This window comes from Acanthaster planci, linkage group LG01 (assembly GCF_054643075.1).
Source record: "Acanthaster planci isolate LZ-2023a linkage group LG01, COTS_SCS, whole genome shotgun sequence".
Lineage (NCBI taxonomy): Eukaryota > Metazoa > Echinodermata > Asteroidea > Valvatida > Acanthasteridae > Acanthaster > Acanthaster planci.
The window spans coordinates 20,112,273-20,132,203 of record NC_141777.1 but is presented as its reverse complement, the minus strand read 5'-3'; the positions used below and the strand labels follow the sequence as shown (position 1 = coordinate 20,132,203).

Here is a 19,931-nt window from a genome sequence, read left to right as displayed (position 1 = left end):
ACAACAACTGGTTGCTGAGATACACAACAGGAGTTAAAAATAAAACAATAGAGGAAGGCTACGGCACTGGACAGTACAACCAAGGGTTGTTGATGCTTGTGATCAGAAGAGCGACCCCTCTCAATATGTTGTCAATATAGACAAGACCGAGACAAAACATCAACAGGTGTAGGCCACTTGCTCGTGAGCATTTTACCTCCAAATCACTGCCAAATCCCTCACAAAGATGTGTGGTACTCCTGCAAATCGAGTATGATTAATGAGGGTAAAGTTTCCCGAACGATCTTATCTTTCTTAGGACCTCAGGACATTCCTCATTCATGTCACTTAAAATAAAAATAGGAAAAAACTGTTCAGATCCATCTCTGGATCCCCGCAACAATGAAAATAATTGCTTGCTGAAATTCAATATTCTACACTACATTATTACATATGTTACACGAATCATTTGGATCTTGTTTTGTTTGTCAGCCCCACTTCTTTCTTCATGTAATGTAGTTTTGGGTTATTTCCATTGATGATTCATCTTAAGCTGTGCAACACACTTGTTTATAAAATTTGTTACTTACCGGATCTTAATTACGATGCATTTTAATTATTTTGGTTGTTAATTTTAATTATTTTTGTTGTTAATTTTAATTATTTTTGTTGTTAACACCCCAGTCTATGGCAAACTTGTGCAACAAGGCAGGATTTCAGGCTTTCGGATGAACCACTCCCACAAGTGTCTGCGGCATCTCGCCTCTAAAACAGCCACAGGCCACTGGTCAAAAGCTGTACCAGGGTATGCATAAGACCAGAGAGGGACAGAGGAAAGCTATTAGTGGAGAGCCCTGTTTGGGGAATTGCAGCAGACTGACATGAGCTCTGACACCGTGAAGAAACACTGCACCAAGACCACGAAGACAACCGTGCAGAGCTTTAGAGACACTGCCACTGCATCTCTCACTCTTAATATCAACCATCAGAATGCCCAGCCAGAGCGGTAAACGTGATTTTTTTGCCATGCATGAGGTTGTATAAAAATTAATATACTGCAGTGTCAAACACTTCCAACTGGGTAGGTTTTTGTACTGCTGGAATATCATGGGCTCAGTGGTATTTTGAAATGCTCGTCCATCTATTACGGTCCACTGGGCAACATTTGTTTGAAGGCTTGCAACTCAACCAGCTGATCTAATGAGTAGTTACTCATTATGCTGTTCATGGCAACTAAGAGGTGGTTTAGGCAGCAATGTTACAATTTTTACATGTATAAGAGCCTTTCCTACCAGAACTTTGCGGTAGTGGTGGCCAGCACTGACTGTCAAGCTCTTGAGTTTCTCCAGAGCTCCTTGTTTGGGTAGAACACAGGCCAGGCTAAGCGCCAGATGGTGATCCACCCTACGGCTGCCAAAGATCTATCAAGAAGTCACACAACACAGCAAATTAGCTGAGTATAAGCTGGACCTGTGAAGAATACTACCAGTAAGATACCGATGCCAAACCATAAGATGGTGGGATCCCGGGTCCATTTTTGAGCTTTAACACTGAAATCTCTTTGATGATTCAACCACATTTCCAAAAGGGAACATGCAGTATTTATTTCAAAATCATGTATGACAAAAAAGCGCCAAAAAATCGTGCACATCCAAACATGTATGGCCTTTTAGTTCAAATCTCGTTCTTGTCAAATGTCAATTTATCATAAAAGAGAGGCTAACAAAGTTTGTTTCTCAGTGGCACAGAGCATTAACCATAACTGACCATAACAAGACCCTTTATTAAACTGCATTAAAACTTCAACTGTGAGAGTGGCCATGATAATGCCCTTCCCCCCAAAAAATCAAAACAACACCTTTATATACCATGACAAGTCCAATAATGACAGTCTTCAATGGAACTGGCTTCCAATGTCTCAAAACTACCTAGTGCTGTAGGTAATTTCCTTATTCAAGAAGGTTCTGCAGACTTGCATTAAGCAGGGTTGGGGATACTCTTACCTTGTCCATGAGGGTTCCAGTGAAGTCTCGCATCCTCTGTAGCCCAATCTTGACCATCTGGCTGCATCTTTCCTGTTCTTTGGCGATCAGTGCCTGCAATTCCTGCCCAACAGTGTTACCAAGAACTAACTTCAGAGGGCCATGAGGAGAAATGTACACTCAAGCATGTTTCGTGGATGCGTCCTTCCATGAGGATAAGTTTTGTGACATTTGGAGACGACTGAAGAGGGGTCACTCAGACTAGCTAAATTGTTTATTAAAATGTTGATTGTGACCTTGTCTACTTGTTTTAGACTTAGGGGCTACTGCAAAGTCCATAAGTTTAGATGTAATGCTGAGGCAGCTTGATGTGCAGATGCAAATCCATACCAAAGAAGAAACCCAAGTGCTTAAAAGTGAGCATGAAATTTATAGGTTGGCTGCTTGATCTGCTTCTTCAAACACCTCATATGATGGTGATTATATAAAAGCTTCCGGGGAGGGTGTTCCACCAGGTGATGGTGCAAGGGAAAAAAGAGTAACGATAGAACTTGATTTGGGCCAGTAGCTGTTCATAGTTGCTTGGATGAATCATGTTGTGGATGAAGGAACCAATGGAGGTCAGGGTTGACAGCGACAATCTGGTGTTAGATCTTGTTCAAAAAATGTGTATTTACCAAATGCTTTCATTACGTCTTTCTTCTAGAGATATGATGCCTATTGTCCGCCAAGTGGGCTACGGGCATGGCCACCAAGCAAACAGGCTACCTGACTGGTGACAAAGGCACACACACACCTTACCTTGTGGTCAGGTAAGCTGCCTATGGTGTTGGCTGCCGTGTACTGTAGACTGGTACCCAGCGTCTCAGCCAGCACCAGGAATGCCATCTCATACTGATTGTTCTCCTGGAGATACTGGATCAGTTCCAGAGCTGCTGAGCTGAGGCGGGCCAGACAATCGGCACTATTCACTGGGTTTTCCATGTCTATGCATCAAACAGAATATAACCACTACTGAAATTCACAAATACTTGTTAGAACACAAGCTGGCGTAAGTTATCAATTCATGAAGACCTTAAATGAAATTAATTAGGGCATCACTCTGAACAAGCTTAAACTCCTGTGCAATGTACTAGTAGAGTGTTAATGGTATCATGAATGCCTTACAAGAATCATTCAAGAATACTTTTGGCTTATAGTATTTCCCCCACCTCGGAAAAAACGAAGAAACTACTCATCTTGACAAATTCTAGTAACGAGGGAGGTTGAGAACAAGAAAACATCTCAGAAACTTCCAGAAGAGGAATCGTAGCATTGTAAACAATGAACTCCTGTGAATTTTAGAAGCTTCAATGAGTTCTCTCCCATATTTTGCGATTTAGATAGCACTTGGGCTTTTTTACAAAGTGCAAAGAAGTACCCAAACCCGAATGATGAATCCCCTTCAACTCAAGACTTTTTGAGCCAAAATTCTGAAATCCAGAAATAATTCTCAGAATCACAGCGTAAGAAAAAAAGTGTTAAAAAGTACATTAACAATTTCCTGCCGGGTGCTTTTAAAAATGCAGTGCTTACATATGGGCGATTTTTCTATATCTAAAATCTTCAAAAAGTGTTATCTTTTTTTCTTGAATGCTTAAACCCCATGATTGTGTGGTGTTACATAAGTTTCTTTTGTTCCCGAAACTGGCACAGTGGGCTGCTGGTGTCTTTTCAATACGGGCCAGATTAGCATGCAACGGTAATGTGTCACTCATCACTGGAGTGCTGGAGCACTTTTGTCCCCGGTGGTAATCTGCTTGTGCTGAATGCCACAAATAGTGGTATAATCTTTCAAAACAATGACGGATTTCCTCTGCTATTGACAACTGAAAAAATGTAGGCAATTCCCAGCATCTCTGTCTTTTGTTCCGAGTACGGTCTTTTGTTACAAGGCCCACAGCTCTTTTGTCCAATTTCGGGCACCCCGGCTATGTGTACAAACCCAAGGTACCTGAAACCGGGCTCCCTGGCAGGATATGGGTTAAGTAAAACGGTATCCCAACTTTTCTTACTTAGGTCTTCCATATTGAAGATTAGACCGGCTTATATTATTGTACCATGATTTTGGACTGAAAATCTTTTCTGATGAAACGATTTCCTGGGAAATGCCACCGCTGCTACAAAAAACACTGATGACAAAGGGTTCCCTCTACAATGGGGAAGTCAAACAACCTTGCATGTCAAAAGCTGCTCTGCCAGCCATCCTGGCGTGCTGCAAGGGGAGAGCGTCAGGCTTGGTGTCTGGCAGACATGATGCCACAAACTTGCAAGTTGTTGGCAGTGCGTAGGACGACGTCAGCACCAAAGTGTTCTCCTGGAAGAAGTCAGTGAATGTCCACTCTTGGTAGGGGTCCTGCTTGGTCTCTGTGCCACTCAACGACTATTATTCAATAGGAAAGGGAAGTGAATGAATCCCTTTTATTTCATGAGAATCCAGTTCGTAAATTAAGTTATAAACCTAAACACCGTCAATGTAGTTGCCTTACTTGTATCCTTGCAGTCACTGATAATAAAGCAAGTGCAACTGGTTCATATCAGAAACTCAAAATCTCAATCTTTTGCCAAGTTGGCCTGATTTAGTAGCGAGATGAGCTGTCCTAACATGTGACTACTGTGGACTGTGTGCTAAATGGGGAAGTTGGATAAAGGCATCAATGTATAAATGTTATGTCCTGTCAATCCCAACTTAAATTGCTCTAAAAAATACATGAAGATGTTAGTTTTTTAGTGTCAGTCCAAACCACTGTGTGCCAAGTAACAGGATCCCATGGCACAGAGCCATATCATGGGCATGTTGCCAGAGTAGGACACCAGACAGAAACAAAAAAGCAACCATTGAGGTTCCTCATTCTTTCATCAGTTTCATGGACTTCGACATGAACCAAATTTGTACGGTACTTCCAGCGGTACGGTAATGTCGACTTTCCCACCTGACTGTCCTGAAGAAGTTGATGGACATTTCTTTGAAAGCTACTCGATTGCTGCCATAAAATGTGTATCTATCATACCTGAACAGAGATTCCATAGTCGCCACTTTCACACTGATGATAAACAGCGTCAGTCAGACGAAGAAGCTTGCACAACTCCAGGCAGTCACACAGTAAATCTTGGCAGCAGAACAAAGGTGTGCTGTTACTATCATTGTATTGGAACAGTTTACTTCAGAACATCGTCTGATGATTGCAGAAGGAATACTGAGATGTCACTGATGGACAATGTGTTCACTTGTTTAAATGAGTTTGTGTACACTATGCTTCATTCCAAGATTTTTTTAGTAGTCATTCCCAGCATAACCAGAACTATTGGGTGCACTCTGTGCATATAACATAATTATTGACAATAGAGGACATTCTCATCAATGAACGATTGGTATCACGCTTTAGTGGCTGATATACATCAAAAGAGGGCTCTGTCACAATGCAATCGCATTATGTACAGAGATGGCATCATATACCACACACTGCAATCGGATTGAAGTACTGCGAAAGGCATCTTGGACCCAAGACTAGCACCTGTGCAGCATATTTGCAGTAGTGGCATGATTCAAAGTGGATGTGCAGATCTGTGAAATAAACACTGTATGGCCATGTTTGCAGACTATAGCCATTATCTTTCCTTCATTAATTAGTGCCTAGCCTGCATTTGATGTAGAATAAACTGGTTGACAAAAATTCACAGCCACAATCTGGGAAAAGGGAGAGTGTAACTGAACATGCATGGATACTTCCTGTTGTGGAAACAAACAGAAGTCTGTTCAACTCTTTCCAAGTTTACCCTGAAACATTGTTCCAAACACCTCCTTCCTCCCCGATCAAGCATACAGGACAAAACATTCCTAACGGAATTAACCAACACAGAGCATCGTCACCCCCTTGACAGATTCCAGCTTTATTGCTACTGTCATGGGGTATACATGTATGTTGGCTGTCATAAACAAGACTTAACTTGATTGTTTCTCATCGGTTAATTTCTTTGGCAATTTCACAAAAGAACACAACAAAGAAGTACTCATGTCCCCCAAACAATTTGCCACAGTGACACACCAACAAGGGAACCTAGCTTGTCACAACGTGGGTGAATCACTTCCTCAAGTTTCTTGTTTATTACATTAAAATCACAGCTCCACCTACTTTGGTCACAATAGGTGAGGGCTTTGCAGGCCAGTCGGTAGAGCTCCGTAGACAGACTTGGCACATCACCAGCTGCAGTGTTATTCATGATGCTGGGATGTGACTCTGCCCAGAGGCGGCAGATAGTGTCTGCTATAGTATAGATGGTCTTGGCTATCTCTGGAGTAAGGATGTACTCAGACAGCTCACTGAGAATTGGAGAATGATTCAAAACATGCAGTAAAGTGTGAAACACTTCTCTTTACCAAAATGTTGATTATACTCAGGGCCAGCTATGACAAAAAATTTTCATCCGTTTAGAGACCTGGTAGAGGCATATCACAAAACCCTTAATAAAATTGCATGTACAATGTTCACAACGCCGAAAATGAATTAATAGGGTGACAGATGGAATGTTCCCTCCAAGTTAAAAAATGTTTTGTACAATGCCTCACATCCACAAAACACTTCCACCTGAATTAAATACCTGAATCACCCAGGAGTTAAGAAATTTTGGTGCATGTTCCATTTACCACGCACCAGGGATTAGAACATTCATTCTTACGGTGCGGCATTGGAATGAATAATTTAATTATTAAAGTAAATAGCCTGATAAATAACATTTTTAAAAAAAAGTTTATGAATGCAATAGACAGAATAATTTTATGAAGCAACATATTAAAAATTACATTTCACAAGGGAAAGCTTAGTGGAAAAAAAGGACCAAGATTTTTCTACCTGCACATTTTCAATGCTGTTTTTATTTGTCCCATCTCAGCAGCCTTCATTGCAAGTTGGCTCTTCAGTTTCTCATGAGACATGCCAAGTAACCGACCAAGACTGCAATGAGAATGCAGGCAAAATCACAGCGATGCAATGGCGACATTTATCACCTTCCACCTCTGCAATTGAAATTTTAATTTCATAATGGCCCACATTCGGTAGGGCTGTGTCAATTCAAATAATTCACTATTTGAATATTTGACCTCAATTCAATCGAATATCCAGCCGTACCAACCGGCAGATTGTTGATGAACAAACTTTATACAAAATCAGTTGCAATAATGCACACAATTGTACATTATAATCATAATAATAGTTTCTCGAATCTCAGAGTATCTCCAGCCACAATTTAGCAAGATTTAAGAGACGAACAATACTTCTTGCCCTGTTGAAAATTCTTATTCTTTAAAATTTTTTAGTGAATAGTTTACTTTTTAAATCGTCATAAGATTTCTGTCACTTTCACTTGAATCTGCCAGAAACAAGCCTCCATAGTGCAATTTTTCTCATTTAAAACGAAAGGAAATTCTCCCTTCCATTTCATGAATTTTGCATTCGAATATTCAAATTTGGAAAATAATTAATGAATATTCAATAATTGATTGAATATTCAGATATGTAAATATGCAGCACAGCCTTAACATTCGGATTGTTTTTTTGTGTGTAAAGTTTCAGAATGGGTTCGGTTCTTTCACAAATTTAGGATAAGTCACACAACTACACACAGGCCCGCTTTGCATACCATCTTTTCAACGTGCATGCCTGAATGCTCGAGAATAATAAAGAGTCTATGTGATGAATTTTTCTCAGATGCACTTTTTGCGCAAGTTAATGTCTGAAAACTGTTTGACATACCCTTTTGATAGAGTGAATGGATAAGTGCACATTTTAAACATTTAAAATTGTCCATGCTTCTCTGGACAAATGAGAGCGCAGTTGATGTGATGTCACTCTGAGAGGATTTGGATCAGTTTACAGGTTTTCTGTTCAAGTGTGAACCCAATATTTGCTCGGTGAAAACATCTGAGAAAGGGCCATTTGTTGGTCTGCTGCCACACACTTACACATAAATGAATTGCCAAAGAAAAGGAAATCTAGGACAGAAAAATATAAAAAATTCTAGCAGTTTTTTGTGCAATAATCAATGCAACACGGGTTTATACAGTTTGGGCTCTGGGACGAATTCTTTTCAAGATATGGATAGATAAATAAATGTTTACCTGATTAAAAAACAGTGATGATCAGCATTTTTGAAACAAAAAGATGTAGAATCAATTTTTAAATTACAGACTACAGTAAATGTGTTACACTTTAAATGGGGACCACGGCTGAAGTTTGAATACTGTAGGTGTCCAAACAACATCCACAATGGGCCAGTTGGGTATTTCAACAGTGCATGCTCCAAACTAAAATGTGTTATAGGTCATTCAAGAAGACAAAGATGCAAGCAAATGGTCGTTCATATCTGCACAGCTATTCGCCAACTCACACATATTGAACATGTTTAAACTGTAATGTAGGTGCTTAAAACAGTTCTTGAATGATTCTGCGTTACTTGTCATATCTTGTAATACCCAATTGGCTCATTCTATGGAGAGAATTGTTATTAACAGCAGTACTTGTATATTCTTGAGAAGTTTCTCTCTGAAGTTGCTTTCTTTTTCTCTCCTTCCTGCTTGGTCTCTTTCTGCAAAATAAAAACAAAATGAGCCCAGAAATGATGCAGATCAAAACGTTGAAGAAAATTTAGGAAAAGAGTAATGTCTCAAGTCTGCTCTGAGATCTCTATAGAAAGTTAAACACGAGCAATGACCACAATATGGAGAGATAAAAACCATGTCTTTATGACATCCTTGCTCATTGTAGAAAATGAAAGTTCCGCGATAAAAATATCTCAATACTTGAATCATTTCAAGCACAATGGTAGACTACCTGTAGCACTTACAAAACCTAACAATAATAAACGTTGGCATCTTGTCCTAACAAACCCACAGCATCAGACCCATACAATGTTAAATGCAACATCAAAGGATGTTACATAGGTGCATTCGATCACTTGCCAAAAAAGCCCCAAAGTAATTTACTCTGTGGAACAACTGGACAACATGTGGCTGGCCACAAATCTTGACATCAAAAACAAGTACACACAAAAGCCTTCACTCCACACTTCCATTTACCATGCCACATGCTGAGCCATTTTAGACCAGATGTAGCTCAACAGATGGATTTCAAAGGTACAAGGAACTCACAGAAGTATTGCAGAAGGAGGTGGTTCAGTTCTCCAATAGCACATGCTCCATTGAGGTGCATCCGAGGCTATTTAGGAACAGCACCCTTACGTCTAATCACGTACATGTTCTGTTCTCGAGAAACCTTGTCTTTATGAAATGCCAAATTTGCTCATCTACACCATGTACATCTTTTAGTCATTTTAATTAGCTCTTTGGTGGATGTCTTAGTATGTCTTAGTATCATTTCTGATGAATATAAGCTACACTACAAAATGAGAAATTTCAACCTCAACCAGCACCAGTCCACTGAGGATTTTGCCAACATTTACTTCACGAAGGGTTTTCATTTAGATTACACCTTGTTTTCATCGTCGGTCCAACCAGCATGCAATGAGCGCAACATCAATACACTCCCGGCATTTTCTACTTTGTGACAATCGTAAAAATATGCCTAGATGAATACCCAGCCTGTTTATTCTGTTCAGCTCATGCCTACATGTACCTTATTACATGTATTTATCTTCCTTTATATAAAGGTATAAATTGTTTAATTTAGAAAAGCACCCTCCATATCAATTTAGCTCTTTGCACATTTACTCCATACTCGTTTTTGACGAAGACTCATCCATACTGTTTTCACTCCCACAGGAGTCACTGCAACAGATGAAGTAATTTGTAGCGCATCACAAGTCCTTTTACAAGTCTCTTCACAAGTCCGTTCACAAGACCAGTCACAAGTAATGGGGTGGATAGTGACAAAAGAATGCTTCTGTCACAGTTCATTTGAATGCATGTACCAGGTAGCTTACGACTTGTTATGTACTCAACTATAGTACAACACTGGTTATTCACTGAATATGCCAACTACGCAAACTCATGCAAACTTTCTTCTTGCTAGTCTGCATAAGTGCTACGCATGTAATGTACCTTAAGTTTCAATATGATTTTGCCGGACTCATGCAGCTGCCCACCAGCTATTGATCAAATTTGGAAATGATAGCTACAACATGTTGTTGGTCACAAAATACGCACTTTTGTGTCTAATGAGGATCCACTTTTGTTCCTGTAGAATGCGGCAAGGTGTTTAGTCAGTAAGACCTTTCTCACACTTGCATCCCGAAACTCGCTCAATGAAAGGAACTCATTGAAGTCAATCTGTGGTACCAAATAAAAGAGAACAGATTAGGCCACCAAAAACTCTCCGGTTTCTGGTCAGCAAGCATGTCACTGTAGACCTGTGTTGGCCCAAAAAACTTTTCTAATTGGTATAAAACGATGTCCAAAAGCTGCCAAACTTGCTTAATCAACAGGAATCCTGCTTCCGTGTAATTTTAACATGTGTTGGATGTGGTATGGTTGTACAGTAAAGGAGTCCCTCTAGTTGCCAATATATTTAGTCGGGCACTCTTTTTAAGATGACGTCATTTCTGTATTATACATTTACATCTTGGAACCAGACAAACGAGGTGGTCTTATGTCCTGTGTACATGTGTAAGCTGAAAATGCTTTTAAACAGTAAAAGGTTGGGGGCCAGTCTATTTTAGTGTTGGTAGCGGCCGGCGTTACGTGCAGAAAAAAGAGTGAGGGGAAAAAAACCACTTTTGGAGCCACCAGAAAATGGAGACCTTTTGCCTTAATAAGTCTTACAATATAGGCCATGCTATAAATTTGGGGTTCAAAATATTTGGGCAATTTTTTGGGGAAGATTTAGACCTAACTTTAAACAAGAGATTTGGATGCGGCATAGATACAGCTTTGGGTCTTGGAGCAGCCAGCACATGTTATTCCTTATGACACTCTAACACAGGGTCAAACATTCTCAAATAGGCAATGCATTAGTTGGGTATATCAAGCAGGTCTTTGTGACAAAGACAAAAGACTCATCAAGAGGTGCCATAACCATAGCAATTCAGACAATTTGAAGGAGTTGTTGGCAATCTTTGATGTACCCGTGTACATTTAAGGCAAGATCTCAGTGTATCAAGCATCCACCTTTCTTTCTTTGATTTTGTTTTAGCCCTTCTGGACTGGCATTTACGTACTGGCACATTGCGGTATCATGTCTTGAATGCAGTATTTATTCGTTTAGAATGGTAATACTGCCAGGATTTTTTAACAACTTCTTGCATTCTGTGTTGTATAATCTGTCTTGGGCAGGCACTGCCTTAGGCAGATTTGTGTGGAGACTTGTGTAAGGTGCACCCACATTGCAACAGGCAACGTATCTTCTCCAATCTTGTCTCTGGCAGAAAAGCTCAAAGGCTACGCATACACTGCGGTGATCTACCAACATTAACCCTTGTTTGGAACAATATATGATGAGATGCTAACTGCTGTGATGTGAAATGTATACTTAACCCATTCAAGGGCAATAGCACAAGTACAGACACGCAGTCCTCGGGTGGAAAAAAGCACTGTGCCCCACTTGAAAGCCGTCAAAATTCCTCAAAAAAACAGAGTAAATTATCACCAACTACTAATATAATTACGTACTGCTGGGCTTCTGCATGTATATGTACTGCTGGACATTTACCTGCAATGACAGCACGCATTTAAGGTCCTTCTGGAGGTCTTCCAAGTCTTTTAGGTCTGACGAGTGCGTCGTTTTGGCACGGAGAAACTTCAAGATGCTGACGGCTCCTTGAGTGATGAGAATCAGTTCTTTCTTATCCTGTAAGGGTGTTTGTGCAAGACTTAAAGTTCAGAATAAAAAGCTTTTATGCTGAGAATGACCAAGGGTTATTGCCAGGGGTGAAGGGGCGAGCAGTAACAACCCCACACACGAAGTTCCAGCGAAGTTCAAGAGAAACCCATAATGAGGGAGCAGAAGATTGGAGTGACGACACAGATGTGTCCACACCCCACCAAACGGCAACATCCACACCCCACCAAAAGGCAACACACTGAAGCGACTACGAGATAATCATAAACATGTCTGGCCACCCTTTTAGAGGGTTGTTTGGAAATGATTGTAAGAAAGACAAGTTAGGCACTGATCTCCTTGAAGACCAGTGGGTCCAAGTCCATGCACTTTTGAGACCACGACCCCATCAAATATGTATCTCTTGATGACTGCAACACTCTTTCTACCAGTTTTTCTATTTGCATTTAGCAAGGAGGAAGGAATACAGAACTTACATGTATCTGCACTTAACCCCCCTCCAAAAAGACAAAAACAAAAACAGCAGAAACCCAGTCAAAACATATTTGAAACCATTTACAGCTAAGTCTTACCTCTGAATCTAAGTTGAAGCATGGGGGTTCGTTGAGGATGACCTCAACCCAGGCCACGACCCTTTTGGCACATTCCACAGCTTCAGGCAGGTTCAGTGATGACAACAACTCAATTCCATCTTGAATCTGTATTTGTGGAAGGTTCATGATCACTCTGGTGTTAAGAATTCTGTTGCATGAAGAACAAATGGCTTATTACAGGAAGAAGTAGGTGAGCTTCTATGTCACTCTGAACTCTATTAAGCAGTATGGGAATGTGTTAAACCCCAATGAAGTTTCCTACCTCTTTGTGTACTCGTGAGATAGACATGTCCATTGGCCAATATGTTACAGCTTAAAATATTGCCCTCCTGTAACATTTTCTTCAATTTAGTTTTTTTTTGAATGACTGTACTGCATACATGTATAAGGTGGTATCTTAAAGAAACTGCTTTCTGCAAATCCAATAAGCCTTTTGCAAGTTAAATTTTAATCTAAAGTTTAAGTTAAAATTAAGATCTGGTACACTGAATTCTTTAAATTCACGTGAACATAAATTGAATTCTCCATACTAAAGACACTATTGCTATACCACACAATTCAGGGCAAGCTTTTGCTTGGTTACATAAGAGATGCCCTGCACCGATTCACTGTTTTCAATGGATAAGAAGGCATAAAAGAACCAGAGACGGTGGTTGCTAAGCAAAAGCTAGCCCTTAATCATGTGGTATAGCAACAGTGTCTTTAGTCTGGGGAATTCAATTTATTATGTTTATGTGCAATCAGATAACTCAGTGTACCAGATCATGAATGATGCCTCAGATTAATTTGTTTTTTTCAGCGAAATAAATCACCACTTACTCTGTCATGCTGAATTAGTGATTTCAGTCTGAAGATGTAAACATCGGTGGGGGACAAGTGATTGTAGGCCTTGGTTACCTGCAGTGCATCCTCAAGACAGTCCGCCTTGTCACTAGCAAGGATGTATTTTATCACCATCTATATGCGCATAATTAATATGTAACATTGGACAAAAGTTGAGAGAATACAGGTAGCTAAAAATCAAATCTTTTGTAGGGGCCAAAAATTATGCATAACACAGAAAAAGCTTGTAAAGGCACATGATTTGTAACAGAGAGATATGTTTCATCCAAATGATTGTCCAGTTTTGAAAATAATGGGTTTTAGAGTGGTGTAACTATTTTGCACCAAATAAAGTAATTGCCCCTCAGAAAGTTAGCCTGAGAAAGAGTCTATTTTTTTAGCCAATAACATCATTACGTTACACATTACATATTCAAATATGAAGCACACAAAAATTAAGAAATGGTTGATTCAGATGTTGATTTACAGGTATATTGATTTAGGCACTACATGTTGTTGCATGTCTTGACACTACAAGTGACTCCTTTTGCACCTAGAGTGACAAGTTCTTTAATCCGGTGCATTAAGCAAAAAGGAAATCTTAATATCCTACATTTTAAAAAGCCCCATTAATATACCACTTCTTTTTTTGGTGGAGAGCATCTCAGTCCAAAATTTGGGGCCCTTTTTTAGGCGGACCCTGAACCCCACGCCGGGCTTTGCAAGTTCTCATTGAACCATGACAGAAATCACCTGACAGTTTTGAAAAATTGTGGGCAAACCCTGAGATGCATTTTGGTCAATTCAACATACCGCAGCGTTATCCTTGCGTACATCATCATGCCGCAGGTCGTAGTTTGCCAGCATCTTCTTCAGCTGCACCAGTTTGTACTTGCCACGTAATTCTTCCACTCTGTAAATCAACAACAGAAAGTTTCCTGAGGCTGGGCAAGTATTTGGGGACACTCAAAAAGTGACATCCATTGAACATGAAGATCTCTGTACGTAAGCAATAGCTGATCAGTGACAATCACAACAGAACTCTCATTGGACACCATATTTGTAGGAAACTACGTACACAACGCCAATGGGTGCGTGTGCATGCGACGTGCAAAATGTTCTAAATGTCAAACTCCTGATCCCAATATGCTTGAAATACGGTGCAACCAATACACGGCACAAAAACTGTAGGAAGTGACATCAGTTGAAAGAGACCTACATATCCATATAAAAAGAAAAGTGTTGGCAAACACAAATGGCCCACCACTATGATCCCATTCCACAACAGCATACTTTTTGCATCTCAATTACATGTACAGTGTACATGTACTGGTACATTGCAATTGTTTTGTTCAGGTCCCATTTTATTGATGCACAAATATATGATCCCAGAATAAGTTATTTGGAACATTTCAAAAGGGAAGTCCTTGTAAGATATTGTGAAAAAATATTGTGTCATAATAATATGAGTAATACATGTACATGTCATGTTTTCTCACAATACACCGGTATTTGGTGTAACTTGAAGTGGTGTGATGTTTCTTCTACTTTGACATTTGGTCTATGGGATCCAAAGAAACCTAAAACCCTATGTACAAAAAAAAAAATCTGTTGGTTGAACTGTAAAGACTAGACAAACATGCCCATGTATGAGGACCAAAATCAAGAACAAAAGTAACCATCGCTTTTTTTGTCCAGCCAAACCAAAGTCCAATCAGGAATTATAGTTTCTATGACAACCCCTCCACACAGTTTCTGTTTGTTGATAAGAAACATTCATTTAATGCTCAGCACTAGTGGCCTTCAAAGCATCGGTCTTAAGTGATGTGAGAATTAGTGTGATATACTTTAATAACTTGATCTCCCAGACATGAAATACATGTACATTCCAAATTAATTAACCGTTAAAGATGCCAAAACAATGCTACAAGATACTCACAAAAGCATAGAGAAATCACTATATCAATATTCTCATTCCTCATGGCAAACTTCAGACCTGAACAAAAGTTTCCCCACTGTTTTTTTGTGGTTTTCTCGGACAAAAGCAAAACTGAATCAGGGATTACTAGTGTCCATGACAACTGTCCTTGCAGTTTCTATTTGAGGTGAAAATGAATTTATAACCATCAGTTTCATACGTGCATTCACGTACACAGAAGACAGGTACCAATAAATCTTGTTTTCAAAGGCAGATTTTTCAACATACAGCTGAACTTTTGAAAAGTGCAAGCAGGTAATTATTCACATTATCCAGATTGGAAAACACTACTTTAAAAAAAAGAAAAGATGACAACTATGTTTGTGAGAGTTATATGTTTGTTGAAACTTAGGGCTACAAGAAGTGACACGTATATTTCTTATTTTACTCAACATAATGCCTGCAATTGACTATTAAATACAGGTTTATTCAGGGCAATAGCATTCAGCTGTATGACGGGTCGTGAAACTGACAGAGATGTTAATTTTGTACCAGACGTCACCTTATCCAGTCTCATGGTTCATTAGAAAAGGGTACGTGCCTTTATTAAGTGGCTGCAATTCCTAATAAAATTGGAATCATCATGCAGTCCATTTTGCACAGTCAAAAGGCAAGTTCATTACAGGATTCAGCATGCATCTATGAGTATCAATAAGCCCTGAATTGCCACACAGAAGTTACCACAACAACCCTTAAATCACTGGTAGCTTTGCTTATAGGAAGAACTTTGTGTCACTTGGTGCTTGCTTCACATATGAACAAGACATCAGATAGAGCCTGCACACTTACTGTCAAACAGACCTGTTTTTGATAAAATCATTAAATTTTAATGAGCAAGAGTTTTTTGTTAATCTTGTGAAAGAAAGCAATTGGATTTTAATATCGAGATTAATCTTCTGGAGAGCGTTTAACACATTGGATTAAAATGCATCTGAAGATTCAGAATATTCTGGTGGGATGTTGGCTTGGTCTGGTGGTTGGAGTGCTTGGGACTGACGCTATCTGTCAGAGTTGTCCACATGGATGGACATACTTCAACCATTCTTGCTATGCCAAGTTCCTCGCTGTAGAATTTGGCATTCCTTGGATCAATGCTTACGAGAAATGTGCAGGCCTTGGGGCTCAACTCCTAGTCCTCAATTCACAGAAAGAGAGAGCATTTGCAAGCAGCATGGTGAAACAATATTTTCCCATGTCTAATTGGTATAAATGGGTCTGGCTGGGTTGTAAAGTAACGGATGGGCAGCCGGTGTGCTCTGATGATAACCAACAGGAGTTTGCAGAAATCAATGCATATTGTGCAGTGTTCAGACCGTTTACTTCACAATCTGATGTTATTCCTTGCTCTAGCAAAATACAAATTGTTTGCGAGAAACATCTGGAGAACCGATTCAGTGCCATTCGCTGCAACACTGTCACCCAGGCAGATGCTGACCCGACCATGCCCTCCTGCCTTCTAGACCATGCCTACACGACAAACCTCATCAAGCATCCGATACAATGCTGCATGGCTTGTTCCAAGGATCCCAGCTGCCACTCCTTCAACCTGTCAGGGAAGACATGTTATCTCAGCAATGTCACCAACTCATGGGCTGATGCCAACAAGTATGTCACAACCATGAACGAGTGTGCCCACTACCAACTGGAATAAGTCGTGAGAAACAAATAGAACTTTATCCGACGGCATGCCTAGAGTACATGTACACCATTACAATCAACAATGTAGATGAAATTATGGATTACCCATACTTGAGAGAAACACTGAACTTCTCTCCCAGATGAAAGTAAAATCTCAGCAACGAAAGTAACCATCGCTTTTTTCGTCCAGCCAAAGCAAAATCCAATCAGGAATTATAGTATCTATGACAGACCCTCCACACAGTTTCTGTTTGGTGATAAGAAACATTCATTTAATGCTCAGCACTAGTGGCCTTCAAAGTATCGGTGTTAAGTGATGTGAGAATTAGTGTGATATACTTTAATAACTTGATCTCTCAGACATGGAATACATGTACATTTCAAATTAATTTACTATTAAAGATGCCAAAACAATGCTACAAGATACTCACAAAAGCATAGAGAAATCACTATATCAATATTCTCATTCTTCATGGCAAACTTCAGACCTGAACAAAAGTTTCCCCACTGTGTTTTTGTGGTTTTCTCGGACAAAAGCAAAACTGAATCAGGAATTACCAGTGACAACTGTCCTTGCAGTTTCTATTTGAGGCAAAAATGAATTTATAACCATCAGTTTCATATGTGCATTCATGTACACAGAAGACAGGTACCGACAAATCTTGTTTTCAAAGGCAGATTTTTCAACAAGACGGCTGAACTTTTGAAAAGCGCAAGCAGGTTATTATTCACATTATCCAGATTGGAAAACACTACTTAAAAAAAAAAAAAAAGACAACAATGTTTGTGAGGGTTATATGTTTGTTGAAACTTAGGGCTACAAGAAGTGACACGTATATTTCTTATTTTACTCAACATAATGCCTGCAATTGACTATTAAATACAGGTTTATTCGGGGAAATAACATTCAGCTGTATGACTGAGTCGTGAAACTGACAGAGATGTTAATTTTGTACCAGACTTCACCTTATCCAGTCTCATGGTTCATTAGAAAAGGGTACGTGCCTTTATTAACTGACCGCAATTCCTAATAAAATTGGAATCATCACGCAGTCCATTTTGCACAGTCAAAAGGCAAGTTCATTACAGGATTCAGCATGCATCTATGAGTATCAATAAGCCCTGAATTGCCACACAGAAGTTACCACAACAACCCTTAAATCACTGGTAGCTTTGCTGATAGCGAGAACTTTGTGTCAGTTGGTACTTGTTTCACATATGAACAAGACATCAGATAGAGCCTGCACACTTACTGTCAAACAGACCTGTTTTTGATAAAATCATTAAATTTTAATGAGCAAGAGTTTTTTGTTAATCTTGTGAAAGAAAGCAATTGGATTTTAATATCGAGATTAATCTTCTGGAGAGCGTTTAACACATTGGATTAAAATGCATCTGAAGATTCAGAATATTCTGGTGGGATGTTGGCTTGGTCTGGTGGTTGGAGTGCTTGGGACTGACGCTGTCTGTCAGAGTTGTCCACATGGATGGACATACTTCAACCATTCTTGCTATGCCAAGTTCCTCGCTGTAGAATTTCGGATCCCTTGGATCAATGCTTACGAGAAATGTGCAGGCCTTGGGGCTCAACTCCTGGTCCTCAATTCACAGAAAGAAACAGCATTTGCAAGCAGCATGGTGAAACAGTATTTTCCTAAGTCTAATTCGTATAAACGGGTCTGGCTGGGTTGTAAGAAAACGGATGGGCAGCTGGTGTGCTCTGATGATAACCAACAGGAGCTTGCAGAAATCAATGCATATTGTGCAGTGTTCAGACCGTTTACTTCACAATCTGATGTTATTCCTTGCTCTAGCAAAATACAAATTGTTTGCGAGAAACATCTCTCAGGTATCATCTCTCAGTACATATATGTTCAGCACTACCCTGAATGACTCTACCACAATGTTCACTTTAAAACTAAACTTTGTCAGACCCTAGGCTTTGATGAATTCATCAATACGTTAAACTCGAACCTATATGCTGCCATTTTGTTAGCATTTGCAAAAAGCTATCAGACTGCAAGATTGGGTAGACATTGCATGGCAAATTTGATGTGTGCATTGATGTGTTGTATTTCATTTGTGTGGCATTTGGTGTGTGGTAGAAACATGAATATTTTTCTTAACACTTACTTTTTTGGTAGGAGGGTCTACTGAACCAAAGACAATTAGTCTAACACTTTGGAGCATGCTAAAAGACAAGTAAAGGAAGAGAATTCACTCCCTGCTCGGTATTGGCCTGAAGATTGACACGATAATCCTGTAATCAGACCATGATAGATTAACCCATTAGCACTTGTACACATGCATCACATCGGTCATTTCTCACTGGAAAAATATTGGGATAAATACTGTGGGATACAACATTTGTCACAAAATAGAAAATTCTTTCATTTTGCTGTAAAGAAAGTTTTGTTTATGTAGTAGAGTATGAAACACTCTTTTCTATTAACCAAAATGTACACCTGTTGTCTGTATAATCTTGTATCAATGATCTTTGAGCTTTCAAAAATGAGGGAAAAAAAATAGAAAATGTTTACTGCTTGAAAAGTGTATCTACAAGCAAATACATGTATGCATAATAGCTGCATGTCAACATACAGGTATGCCAGGAGCAAACATGAGCAAACCCTTTTCTGAATATCAAAGCTTTTATTCCAGTTGACAGATGATCACTATCATCAAGAAACAGTCTCAAAATAGTTGTGTTTTCATAAGAACATACGCATGCAGCACGCATCTACTGTGCAGCGGTCAAACATGAATTACACACAGTAGGCCTATCACAAAGTGTTAGGAGCTAGATGTAGTTCCACCTTCATTAAAAGCCTTAACATCATTTGTTTCTATAGCAACAGTAGTCTTTCTTTAATACATCTGCTTGGGGAACTCCCAAGCTACACTTTAATGTAATGTTGGAGGCCACTGTCCATGTGGGTCTTTGCATGTATATGTATATTACACCGTGACAAAAAGAGGGCCAATTTCGGGAGGGGGGGGTTTGGGGTGCAACAGTGACTTATACATTCAAGCCGGGTGGTCAGGGGAGCAACAGGGACCAAAGGATTAATTGGAATTAGTAATGGAATTGCCATGAAGTCCATGCAACAAA

The 19,931-nt window shown here is 39.6% G+C and overlaps 1 protein-coding gene across 1 annotated transcript in view; it reads right to left on the bottom strand.

The window, feature by feature from the left end:
- LOC110982888 (kinetochore-associated protein 1-like) overlaps window positions 1–19,931 on the bottom strand; it is a 125,446-nt gene that overhangs the window by 23,068 nt on the left and 82,447 nt on the right. Inside the window, exons 26-38 of the mRNA XM_087135478.1 lie at window positions 14,017–14,116; window positions 13,201–13,338; window positions 12,361–12,486; window positions 11,660–11,797; window positions 10,159–10,281; window positions 8,515–8,582; window positions 6,851–6,952; window positions 6,134–6,321; window positions 5,012–5,109; window positions 4,176–4,383; window positions 2,763–2,947; window positions 1,983–2,084; window positions 1,272–1,400 (exon numbers count right to left, since the gene is read on the bottom strand). Coding sequence (XP_086991604.1) covers window positions 1,272–1,400; window positions 1,983–2,084; window positions 2,763–2,947; window positions 4,176–4,383; window positions 5,012–5,109; window positions 6,134–6,321; window positions 6,851–6,952; window positions 8,515–8,582; window positions 10,159–10,281; window positions 11,660–11,797; window positions 12,361–12,486; window positions 13,201–13,338; window positions 14,017–14,116 — 1,705 coding nt within the window. The remainder of the gene's footprint in view (window positions 1–1,271; window positions 1,401–1,982; window positions 2,085–2,762; window positions 2,948–4,175; window positions 4,384–5,011; window positions 5,110–6,133; window positions 6,322–6,850; window positions 6,953–8,514; window positions 8,583–10,158; window positions 10,282–11,659; window positions 11,798–12,360; window positions 12,487–13,200; window positions 13,339–14,016; window positions 14,117–19,931) is intronic.